The 12,734-nt window shown below is 50.7% G+C and overlaps 1 protein-coding gene across 1 annotated transcript in view; it reads right to left on the reverse strand.

Moving 5' to 3' along the window:
• Window positions 1-12,734, reverse strand: part of COL4A1 (collagen type IV alpha 1 chain) — a 128,906-nt gene that overhangs the window by 40,021 nt on the left and 76,151 nt on the right. The window contains exons 9-21 of the mRNA XM_074378525.1: window positions 12,258-12,341; window positions 12,109-12,171; window positions 10,513-10,548; window positions 9,933-9,974; window positions 8,631-8,717; window positions 8,096-8,122; window positions 7,888-7,938; window positions 7,128-7,172; window positions 6,993-7,046; window positions 5,274-5,315; window positions 3,668-3,752; window positions 3,297-3,332; window positions 1,104-1,268 (exon numbers count right to left, since the gene is read on the reverse strand). Coding sequence (XP_074234626.1) covers window positions 1,104-1,268; window positions 3,297-3,332; window positions 3,668-3,752; window positions 5,274-5,315; window positions 6,993-7,046; window positions 7,128-7,172; window positions 7,888-7,938; window positions 8,096-8,122; window positions 8,631-8,717; window positions 9,933-9,974; window positions 10,513-10,548; window positions 12,109-12,171; window positions 12,258-12,341 — 817 coding nt within the window. The remainder of the gene's footprint in view (window positions 1-1,103; window positions 1,269-3,296; window positions 3,333-3,667; window positions 3,753-5,273; window positions 5,316-6,992; window positions 7,047-7,127; window positions 7,173-7,887; window positions 7,939-8,095; window positions 8,123-8,630; window positions 8,718-9,932; window positions 9,975-10,512; window positions 10,549-12,108; window positions 12,172-12,257; window positions 12,342-12,734) is intronic.

Consider the following 12,734-nt stretch of genomic DNA (forward strand, 5'->3'; position numbering starts at 1 on the left):
TATTGTAGGCATGCCGATGTTTGTTGAATGACTTAGTGACCAAGTGATGAATGAATAAGGCCCCAAAGGCCCTTCTGGCGCCCATAACCTCGTCTCGAACACACAGAGAAGAAGTGGCTTTGGACTGGGTGCCTTCAGGACTCCAGTATTTGATCTTTTCTCCACGCTTCCCATCAGAAGGGCAGGAAGCCCCCTGGAAAGTCACAGCTGTCGGGGGAGTCCTGCTGACTGGCTCCCAGGGAAGCTTCAGATCCGGAATGCCGGGTTCCACCCAGTCCACCTATGGCCTCTGTCCACAGCCTCATCCACGAGGGCTCCTTTCATGGGGACAGCTTGCATGCCAGCAAACAAATCACCTGGTACCTGCAGCGTGGGACCCCTCCCCCCAGCCCCATGGAGGACCAGGGCCGCAGACACTCTGAGCACACACTGGACCTGAGGCTGTGGGAAATCTGAACTCACGCCCACGGAACTATCAGCTGAAATCCTTTGAAATATTCTTGTATTTTGTGTTGGGATTACTTTGGGATCACAGGGCCCCCTTCACTGAATCAAGCACTTCGTGTTGTGTGCCCAGCTTTGATGGTGGGCCGTGGAGAAAAAGCTAGGAAAAGTGCGGTTCAGATCTGAGGTCACTGATGATATGCATGTGCCGTCTGCACCCATGTGGTCCCTCCTCTGTGTGCATGTGTGTGTGTGTGTGTGTGTGTGTGTGTGTGTGTGTGTCTATGTCTGTGTGTCTGTGTGTGTGTCCTAGCACTAGTCTGTGTCTTCAGATGAACCGAATGCATTTCATTCACAGTAAGAACCCTGCAGCTCAGCTGGTCTGCCCTTGAGCTTTAGATGCCAGGAGACTCGAGCTGGTTACTGCTCTTTTTCCTCCAAACCAGCTTCTTTCTTTTATGTTTGCTATTCCTTTCTGCAGCATGACTAACTTTGCAAAGACACCCGAGTCGGGTATGATGAGTGATTCCCAAGTCACTGGACCCCCGTCCTTTGTGCATGCACTCGAACTCCGGCCGCCCGCCCCAGACCCCGGCAGCTCCGCCCCAGCACCTGTCCTGGCAGGGACACCACGCGAAACAGGCCCAGACGGAACTCACTTGTGTGGCCTGGCTGCCCAGGGGGGCCGGGAGGGCCAGGGGGGCCCGGGAGCCCATCTCTTCCACCTGGTCCGGGCAACGACACGCCTGGAAAACCCTGGTCACCTTTCTGTCCTCTTTCACCGGGGAAGCCGGGGGCGCCAGGCTGGCCCGGTATCGGGAAGCCTGAAACCAGAACAGAACCTCAGGGAGGCAAGCACAGCACATGGTCACAGTAAAATGACCAGGACACCAGAGCCCCTCAAGACAAGGGAAAAACTGTGTCGGCTTCTTACCCCTAAATGCTGACGGTCAAACGTTCCCTACAAATTAACTTCAAGGCGAAGGAACGCGTTATGTCGACAGTAACATCTGTGACTGCCCTTCAGTGCAAATAGCGTTCCCAGCGTAAGGAAGAAATGGCTATTCTGCTTAGAGAGTGAAGGCATCGAAACAGTGGTTAAACAAAGAAGTGGGCAGGAGGGAGAGGGGGTGGGAACCGAGCAGAACCAGCTGGGACGGAGAGACCAGGACAAGGAAGGCGACCCTGCGAAAGAGCCCGAGGTGGAGGCAGCAGCCAGGTCCGAGCAGGGAAGTCGAGTTCCGCCACTGTGAGTGTTGAGGGGATGGGCTGGAAGGGCCCCGTGACAGCTGAGGAGGGCTGGGACCTAGTGCCCGGGCAGGACGGCTCAGGAGGCTGCGGGTAAAGACGCTTTCCCTCTGGAGAGCAGAGAGGTGGCACCTTGTCCCAGCATCCAGCCCGGGAGGAGTGAGCGTGTGAAAACAGAGGGGTGGTGGAGGAGTGATGCGGGGAGCGCTGGCGAGGATGCAGGGCAGAGCGGAGGAGGGCAAGGAGCTCTGGGGAGGACGGCCAGATCCCCAAAACCCAAAGGCTCACTTGAGTCCCAGGTGAGAAAGTTGTAAGTCGCTGAGCCCGCGAGTGCAACACATTAAAGACAGAAGGATGGAGGCTGTCTGCGTGGACTGCCCTAGCGAGAGGGGGACAGAGGTTGAAGGATGACTCACAGCGGGGGGCGGGGGGGGGCGGGCAGAGGACGCACAACCTGAGGGCCGGCTCTGCAATCAGCGGGGTGGGGGCTGCACTGAGAGCAGACAAGGCCAGAGCGACTTCAAAGGAAGCTTTTGAAATGATGGCTTAAGATCCTTGTGGGGGCAGATAAGTCGTCTTAGAAAGTAGTTACGGTAAATGCTCAGGGGAGACATGAAGTGACGCATCCACCAGGACAGCTGGAAGGCACAGCAGTCTTCATGACCAAGGAGAAGAAAGTGGTTGAAAAGGGGAAAAAGGGGGGATTTTAGGGCAGGTGCCAAGCTCTCGCAGAAAGCAGTAACAGCGGGGCCAGGGAGGCCAGCCTTGAGCCACTGCTGCCGTGAATCCCAGACGGTGGGGCTGGGGCTGGGGGTGCTGTCTGTTCCAGCAAAAATAAAAGATGGGGCTCCGGGCGAACTTAAAACTTAGGAACTCTCAGGAAGGCAAAAAATAAACTTTAAGAAACAAAAAATTCAGGTAAGGCTCATCCGGCTGTGGTGTCAATTTCAGGGCCCAGGAGCGGTTCAGCCCGGCGTTCATCACCGCTGCTCTGGGGGTGGGGGACACGCGCCCGCGTTCCTGCAGGCACTTGTGCACACAGAGAGGGCAGCTCCCAGCCTCTGGAGCACACAGTCCGCTGGGAACGCAAAACCAGCACAGAACAGCTACAGACTAAGTATGCGCTCAGGGACGCAGGAGTCCACGGAGAAGCAAGATTAGAGTTTGATCAGATTAGTTAGAAGACGTTGCAGCCTCGAGTCTGGTCTCAAGCTGAGAACCAAAGGCATTCCAGGCAGCCGGCAAGTCGGCAAGGGTGCTGGGTGGGGGTGGGGTGGGGGGGTGAGAATCTTTGGAAAGACCAGGCCGAACCCCTGAGGGCAGCGCGAAAGGCGGGGGTTAGATCAGAGCCAGGGAGAGAGGGTGGAACTCGATGAGAGACAGAAGTCGCCCCTGTGCAATAGAGTGACACACAGGTGTGTAACTGTGTTAGCCTGTAACTTACAAAATAAACCCTGTCCCAGGAACACACCTCGCTTTCAGAACTAGGAAATGTGCAACAAAACTGCTAGGAAATATCTAACTAACACACAGGAGAAACGTGTTTAGAAAATAAATCACTGAGAAGTCGTACAAATCTTCCAAAATCAGTGAGGGATGCTCACCTGGAGGGCCTGGCTGGCCTTGTAGTCCTGGGAAACCTACAAGGAGGGAGACAGGGTCAGACTGAGCTGCTGCACTCGTGGTTCAGGCTGTGAATTTCTGTGCTCAGGGAGCTGGGGTCCCGCGGACAGGGAGCGCTGAAGGAAGGGAGACACAGCGCCCTGACGCTGCGGAGATGCGGGGAGGGGGACGGGCTGCCGGAAACACAGCGTGACTGCAAAAGACGGCCTTGAACAGGACTCAGTCACCACATGGGCCTGCATGGTGCGCAGGTGTTATCCAAGTACAGGTCCAAGATGGAGAAAAGAAAGGACGAGAGGAAAGACTGGGAGGAAGGAGGAGCGGGAGGGGAAGAAAGAAGAAAGGACCTCACCTTTGGGACCAGGCACTCCTCTCAGCCCCGGAGCCCCTGGGTACCCTCGCTCTCCTTTCTCTCCCAAGGGTCCTGTGCCGATAACCTGAACGACAGAAGAAATCAGATCTTTGCATGGCCTGGCAGCAGCTGGGTTGTATATCAGAGCGGCACACACTAAGAAACAAGCACATTTTTTTATTATTTCAAGACACGGGAAAGTAAAGAAGAGGTGGTGGGAGGGGGAGGGGAGAGCGTGGGAGGGGAGGGGGGAGGTTTGAAAACGTTTAAATGGATTTTCAGTAACTCCCTCCTTGCAGAGAACTTTGCCAGGCAGTTCTGCTCCCTTTTGTAATAACTGGCCTGGTGGGAGCTTTACCAATGAAATCAAGTGAGAAAAACACTAATTCTGAGGTTTAGGTTTGAAAATTCTACCCACTCACACAAGCGAGAAGAATATTCTTCTTTAAGGAGCATTATCAGAACAACGCCAGAAGTTTCCTCAGGCAAAATGTAAAAGGGACACTCAAATTTTTCTTTTTTTTTAATGGTCAAAAGTGAGGCTTCCTTAAGGTCTTAGGAACACGGGGCGGGAAGAACGCACTGGGGGCCTCATTAAAAGGGGGTGGACCAGTGCACCCCAATTCTGCATCACTGAACTGTCAGGGATGAGGACAACGGTAAGTATTGCGGGTTATCCTGAAAATATAATCCCTCTGTAGCAGTTACATTATGGGCATCATTACAGTCTGCTGATGAGGTTAAGGTGAGGAAACCTGGTTATTCAAAGGCTGCTGCCGGCTCGCAAACCCGGGGGGTGCGATCATCCACCGGTGATGTGTCAGAGCATCAGCAGGCTCCACAATACCTGAGCCAGTAGCCCTCTTCCTGGAAACGCGGCCTGGGGAGTTATTCACACCCCCACTTAACACACACACACACACACACACCCCGGCAGGTGCAAACATCCACCACCACATCCTAGCAGCAAACGAGAGGAGGTAACACTTTCATTGTTTCAGAAAGGACTTGGGGCTACACCTGAAACGAACATTGTGAAGCAACTACACCTCAGTAAAAAAAAATAAATAAATAAAGACTTGGGCAAAATGGCTAAAACAATTACAGCACGGCGCAGACACGACCCTGAGACTGATCGTTTGAAGATAACTTGAAAACGTGAAGAAAGTTCATTTTTTAAAAGGAAAAATGTTACATACACTGGGTTGGAAGCACATAAAACTATGCGTACGGATAGGAGTACATTCTTTGCAAAAAATAAAAACCGCTTTGCTCAGAGAGCCCAATCGGGGATGATCCGTTTCTCTGATCAGCGTTTCCCTGAATGGACCACTTTTTTCTAAGTTTCAAAATGGGTTGCCATTATTCACATCCATGTGCAATTCTCTTCATTTTAGTGATCAAAGACATGGAAATTATTCACAAGTAAAGACCAAATGCCACAAGATACAGAATATAAATGATCAGTTCACATTATGTGCACCCCTGACATAAAGACGTGATTCTAGGAGTCTAGGGGCTGCGTCTGGCCCAGGGGACCGGTCAGCCCGCCTCTCTCCCTCTTTTTCAAAGGCTCTCACAGACACCAAACGTCACTGTTACTCACAATTCCAGGTGGGCCTGGGGGGCCTGCTTCACCTTTGTCTCCCTACAAAAGAAAAATAAATTTACTTGTATTTTTTAACTCTAAAGATTGCCTTGCAGAAAGCAGGGCTGAATTTTTTTCTAGAAAAACAGAGACTGTGCCCACAGTACATGAATATTATTGTCCTCGCCTTAAAATCTCTCACTGTGATTAGTCTGCCACCATTACAGCCACAATCAACACACTGCCCTGCACGCTGGGTCCACGTGACACATGGAGATAGATTCCTACAAAGCATACACGGGACGCCAATTTTCACACTGCAGAAAAGCCCACGATACTCGGTCTGCTGACTGCACGCGGTTTCTCAATGAAGTGAAAAATGAATAAAGTGGTGTGAAAACTTACAGTGTCTAAATACGTCGCTTAAAGATACCGTTTTACTTGAGGATTTTAGGTGCAAGGTTGTCTAGATCTGCCCTGGAAGTCACAAGAAAAGGAAACTTCCTTCTCCTTAAAATTCAGCATGACTTGAAAACACTGGGTGGATAAATTCTGATCACTTGGAGGCTACATTTAACCCATATTAGTTGAAAAACTCAAAGAAATTAATCCTTTCCTGTCTGATGTTCTTATGCAAGTATCGTAATAACACTTTTAAAAGTCCTAAGACACGCACGTCATTTCGCAGACACACATTTTCTCCTCTAAGCTAAGGCTTTAAACTCAGGCATTAAAGCAGAACTGGATGTTTTGAGTTTTCTCATGTGAACGCAAGGAGAGACTTCAGAAGTATCTATGGCACTTGAAAACCCTCTCAGCCCACGTATTCTAAACATCTGTGTCTTTCACAGTCTGCAAGGCTTCACAGCCTCAGGAAGCGACCTCGCCCTTTGTCACGGGCTTTGATAAGCAGATCCCGAGGTCCTCTCCCTACTTTACCAGCCATTCCAAAATCACTCCTTATTTAGTGCAGATTTGTATTACCCAGTCTTGTGATGAAAAGAGGAGAATAAATCAACATGGAGTTTTTTCTGCCTGTCAGATTGGCAAACACTTTTTTAAGTTTGATAACAAGCAATTGCCAAGCGAAAGGGTCCCAGGCTGATGGAAGTGCTTTTGGGGGGGGGGGGGCAATCTGATGGCATATGGCAAATCCTCCCCCTCAAAAAAAGAGTCTAAACCTTGACCACAAAATAACACTTTTTAGGAATTTATGATGGGAAAATGAGCAGATATGTGGACAAAGATACTTCTAAATCAGAAAATTGTGGAAATGACCTGAATACCACGCAATAAAAGGCATGGATGTCACACGTGCTGGCGCACAACTGCACTTACAGACGCTGACATACACCCTCCTTACGTCATTAAGGGAAAAAGCATCTTTTTTAAAAGCTCATGTACATGTGTGCATGTGGGACAATTATTAACTGACCATTCCTGAGTGGGGAACAAAAAATTACAAAAGCTTTCTTTTCTCTTTCTGCATTTTCTTTGTTTCATAATCAGGGGAAATTAATCTACCACCAAAAAACATAAAAACTTGACTGAGTGGAACATTTTATATTTTTATCTGTAAAAATTTAAGCACACAAATAGAACCACTAAATTGTATCTTCCCTCACATGGAGCATAAATCATTTTTACTCTTTGAGTGCACAGTCCTTTATTCCAGGGAAAACTTCCAGACTGAACTACAAAATGAAGGCAAAAACTCAAAACAGGGTCACTGTTTACCTTTAAACCCTCTCGGCCTGGGAGTCCTGGGTAGCCTGAATCGCCTGGAAATCCCTGAAACAGAAAAGGAGGTGACAACTGTCAGCGAGGGAGGGCGACAGCTTGCCTTGAAAAAAATCACAGAGAAGTACTTACTGGGCTCCCTTTTTCTCCCTTTTCACCGTCTTTTCCCGGCTTTCCCTGGACAATAAAGGTGCAAACATTAGGAGTACCAGGGCTCTGATCCAACACAAGTCTCTATGTCATATGAAACCCCTGGGCGAGCTGGCCACGCCGCAGTGATCAGTCATGGAGGCTATATTACATAACCCTGAACAGAAGAGGACTTTGCAGTTTTTAAAAAGTGGAGGCTGATGAGCTCCAGATCTTCTCAGATGCCGATCACATCCGGAAGCAGAGCCAGCACCACGGGAGCTTTCCTATCGGCAGCTGAGTACTGGGTGGCTGACACACCGCTGATTCACTTAGATGGAGGGTCATTTCAGGGTAGGAACCAGGAACAGCCCAGCCACCAGAAGTGGGGGGAGGGGGACGGTCTCTGTCACTGAAGGACGTGGGGCATGGGAAACGCCTGGGCTCTGGGTGGTGCTCCCAGCAGGCTGGGGAGGCAGCGACCAAGGGTGCCCAGCGCTCTGAGCAGAGGGACAGGTGGCCCTCAGGGAGCGGCCGGCAGGGAGCACTGTCTCGGGGGTGGTCTGCTTAACAAGGGCCTCATCCCGGGAGGGAGGTCTCCCTGATGGTGACCGTCTTAGTCCGGCTCGAGGGCTTCAGGAAGGCCCTTCGGCGGGGAGAGACCCCACAAGCCCCGCCCCTCTGCTTACACGAGCCCGTGAGCCTAGAAACGCACGAGAAATGACTTCCCCATCCGAGTGAGTGGACTTCGGGAAAGACTTACTCGGGGCCCTGGTTTCCCGGGTTCGCCTTTCTCTCCGACCCCTGGCATGCCCTTGAAGACAAGAGGAGAAAGTTAGATTCATTCGTATAGTTAAGGGAAATATTAAGTAAATGCTGCATTTGAAGATGAAATAAGCTTGTAACTTAAATCCCATATGTTAAGGGCTTTCACACAAAAGAATTATCATCAGCAAGACTCTAGTTCTTACCTGAAATCCAGGTTCACCTTTTTGACCCTAAAATAATTTTTAAAAGAGAGAAAGGTTAGTTCTGTCTAGTGGCCAGATCCATTTTTACAGGCTACACCGAACGTGTCAAATAAGAAAAAAAAAAATCTTTTCCTGATGTATTGACCCAGAAAGTCAGGTTGGTCTGCAGCACTCACTTCCTGCCACTGACGGGGTTACGGACGCAAGACGGGGCGGAGTGAACACAGCTGGTTCCAGCAGCGGGAACCTCGGCCAAACCCCGCTGCCTCCCTCCTGCCGCCCCAGCCCACCCACCCTCGACGTGGCGCAGTTAAGCAGCCCTCACGTAGGACAAGCCTCAGACCGGTCTCGCTCCAGCCCAGTTCCAGCTACCTCTGCTGTCAAGATGCTGACACTTCAGGGATCGCCTACAAACCTGATTTCCAGGTCAGGGTGAATGTAACTGGCGAAACTGAATTTTGACCCAGTTTCTCTTTATCCCTTGGAATTCGCCCCAAACTGGAAAGCCAGCATCATGGGGCAGAGCAGCTCATACCTTCTCTCCTCTGGTGGCGAAGTCTCCCTTCTCTTTCATCTGAGCTTGTCCCGGCACGCCGGGGGGCCCACTGACCCCTTGCTCACCCTGTTGATGCAAAAATTGGGAATTTTGAGGCATAAACATAGTTACACAGAGAAGAAAATGCCAAGGGGGAAAGTCTAAAATAGAACATCTGTTTTTAAAACCTGACCATTCTCTGTTCTAGCCTGTCTGTGCCTCAGCAGAAAATCATCTGTAGGAAGATGGTACCCTAGGTGCACAAAGCCAGGAGGGGGCTCTGAGCATTCAGGGGTCCGGGCAGCCGCTACGTCCAGGACAACAGCGCCTGAGCACCTGCAGGACACACGGCCGTGCACACATCTGTGCAGACCGTGCAAAGAGACATGCGGCGCATATACACACGCTGGCACACGCGTGCCGGCCTGGCACATTGCATGACACGGAGGAAGGGCACCCAGGCTGCCTGTGGAGACGGGAGGAGAGGAGGTCACTGCAGGTAAGCCAGAAACAAGAGGAGCGCCAGAAATTTCTTCCTCAGGCTCCCAGTGGCCGGCACGACCGGAAGCACGGGGATCCCAGCTATCACACGGGGACTGAGGTTCAGAAAATCCACCTGCATGGATGCAACTGCAGAGTCACTCTCCTGGGCTGAGATCTGGAGCGGGACGAGGAGGCCGCCGGTGAGTCAGGTCTGCCCTGGCCTCCCCGGCACCAGGCCACCGTCCACACCGGCTTGAACACAGATACAGACCCTGGGCTCTGCAGCCGGCGCCGCCGCAGTCCCAAGACTCTCCACCTGGCGAGTAGCACCCATCTCATTGGGCGGGTCCAGGGACAGCGGCGGAGAGACCACCAGGGAGCAGGGACCCAGCGTCGGCCTCTCTTTCTCCCAGGATGAGGTCTGTGCATCCCTGCCTCTGAGGCTGTCTCCTCCCAACTCCGGCAGGATGGGCTGTCTTTGCAGGGTTTAACATAGTTACGCTACTAACAGCCAAGTCCTAAATCTGATCTTTTTATAATAATCTAGGTTCAGCTTTGTCACTGCCTGGGAACATTCTGACTGGACGTTACGTACAGAGAGCTGGAATTAACAGCCTCACTGCATCTGCTGGTCGGACCCCACACTGTTATCCCAGTGAATTCTAGCCGGGTTTTTGAGAAAAGCAGCAGCAAATGCAAGAACATGCAGAAAAGCGTAACCATGGGTCAAGGGTCCAGAGTAGGTTCAGGGACAGGAGCCCCAGCGCGCTCGGAGCTGGGGGTTAAGCCTGAAAACTCTCCAGCGCGAGGAGCACTCACCTTGTCACCTTTTGGCCCTTGGAAACTCAAGCCCATTTGCCCCTGTTGATTAAAGAATAAGCTTCCATTACTAGAGTTGTCTACTTTGTCCAAAATCATCTCACAAACATGACATAAAATGTGGTAAGATAGGGTGTTTAAGGCAGCAACTCTGTCCCACAATGACCATCATGTTTTCAAGAGAGTTGTGATCACGTTGTATTCGATGTCTATTTTAAAAGTTTCTTTTAGATATTATTGAAAAAGAACCCTTTTAAAAACCATTTTTAAGAAATAAATGAAGGTTTTTAAACTCTGGCTTTAGAAAACTAAGGAAAAGATCAACGATTTCAAAATAATGGCTAAGGGATGGATGGAAGGAGACAGATCGGCAGACGGACAGATTAACAGGTAAGACAGACAGGTCCAGCAACTGATGGATAGGCAGGCAGGTGAACGGACAGGTGTTAAATATAGAGACATAAACATAAACATAAATTTTCCAAAGCTTTTTAAAGAGACATACAGAATGAGTTGTAACAATTTCATGGCAGTCTTGTATTTGCACCAAAGAAAGACAAACAAAAAAGTAAACCTTTACCTTTTCACCTGGAGGGCCGGGAGGGCCTGGGGGACCCTGGGGGAGAGAGCATTTTTATTAAACACGACTCACCGCTCTGGGAAGCTTTAAACACGTCCTTGGACTGAAGGTGTCTTCACACCTCATGATTAACGTGATCATTTATTGGTTCAATATTAAAACATTTTTTCCCTGTGCTACAGAACTGTTCAGCTTTGAATGTAACCAGAAATTAGTCCAGGAAAATAATTAACAGGGATGGAAATCCCTCAAAATCGCAGGGTGGCCCTATGGAACCCACTGACCTGAGCACATGCTGGGCCCTCAGACAGTGGACGGAATCACCAGCCCAGCCCTCTCCAAGTCCTAGTTTCCAGCGTGGGACCCATGTTTGCCCACTTTGGAAACCGCTGTTTATCGACTAAAGTTAAACGAATGCTTCAAGCAAGTAGACGCATGAAGTCAAAAAGCTTCCTGAGTTGGCAACAACATTTCAGAATGCTTTTTTAATAATCACGGAAAAGGAAAAACTAGTCATCTTTCCACACAAAAATGAGTCCATTTATTTACAAGAGTATAAAAGAGGTGACACGTGCAGGAATGGATGGAGGAATTGCGGGAGTTGACCCAAAAAAAGGAAATTTAAAAGACAAATAACGAGGTTCTCCTGTAGAGCACAGGGAACTAAATTCAACACCTTGTAACAATCTATAATGAGAAAGAACGTCTGTCTAACTGCATCACCAAGCTGTGAAACCTCACACAACACTGTGAGTCAGCCAGCCTTCAACAAAACAACAGCAACACGCGGAGGGGAGCAGCTCAGTGGCAGAACACGTGCTTAGCACGCACGAGGCCCTGGGTTCAACCCCCAGCAGCTCCATTAAAAATAAATAAATAAACTTAAGAATGATTTGCTTATTAATTTAAATAAATAATGAAATAAAGTAAATAAAAAGATAAGCCTGAAAAGCTCTCCACGGCTCCCAGGCAGGCTTGAGTGAGGACAGCCAACCCAGGTGCGTGACTCACGCCAAGGAAACGTGGCCCTGGACAGATGAGCCCAGTTAACATTAACTCCCTTGAGCTCCCAAAAATGTGTGAGTGGGAGGGGCTGACGCCGTCTTCCTATGGACAATTATCACTGGTGACGGAGGCTGGTGTCAGAGCAGAGCCTCCGGGAGGTTTCTCGTCTTCATACAAAGACAACATAGCATCCCGGCCGCCAGCCTGGCCCCACGGCCCACAGCAGAGCAGGCCCCCGGGTGGCTGTGTTTCCTACACGAGGGTCCAGGGCAGAGCCCACCTGTCCACCTCCGAACCCGCCTCCTCGGGCCACGGATACCGCCGGCACCCACGCGGCCCTCCGGTAATCACCATGCCGTCCGTGTGGGACGCCTTGGCACGTGGTACCAGTGTGAGTCCCCCCCCGCTCTGGGAAGATGTAGGCCGTGAGCACCGGTCACACACTCCCTAAGAAGGAAGCTCATTCTCGAATCCAAATTAAGGAGATCATTAAGAGAGGGCGAAGTTCCCGTCCCATTTTACATCTTTCACACCTCAACACAGTTGTTCTCTGAACGACTGGCCACAGAGAGATGTCCCCCCTAAACTTACGGGAGGGCCCGTGAATCCCGGAGGGCCGACGGGGCCTTGCAGCCCTGGCAGTCCTGGTGAGCCCTGTAATTCGCCAAGAAAGAAAAGAATTAAAACGCAAACTGGGAGGAGACTCGGCATGTGCTTCGAGTTACTTAGCAACTGCGTACCGGCGCTCCGGGGGGTCCAGGGAACCCTCTTTCGCCTTTCAGCAGGGTCCCAGGTACATGGCCGAGGATTTCACCGGGGTCCCCCTGTGGGGTGGAAAAACAGGAGAGAGTCACAAATACTGGTATTTAAGGAAAGAAACTGAAAACCTCAGGAGTAACAGGCTGACGGCCTTAAGAGAAAAAGTACTGATTCCTGTGAAGAAGGGAGGCCTGCCTACGGACGGCCCCCGAGCTGGACCACCGCTCTTGCCTGGTCCCCAGCTGGCATCCCTGCCCCGCGGACTGTGGGCTTGCCAACCCCGACAAGCACGCCACTTCTGAAAATAAGGATTTATTTTATCTCAGTATACTTAAAATATATTTGAATTACTTCTCCCTTCCCCCCTGCTGCTGTGTAAGTGTGTGGCATACACGTGACATGCACGGACTACACACACGCACGCTGCGGGCCCACGTCCCTGCACAGCCCTGCTGACA

The sequence above is a fragment of the Camelus bactrianus genome, chromosome 14, assembly GCF_048773025.1.
Source record: "Camelus bactrianus isolate YW-2024 breed Bactrian camel chromosome 14, ASM4877302v1, whole genome shotgun sequence".
NCBI lineage: Eukaryota > Metazoa > Chordata > Mammalia > Artiodactyla > Camelidae > Camelus > Camelus bactrianus.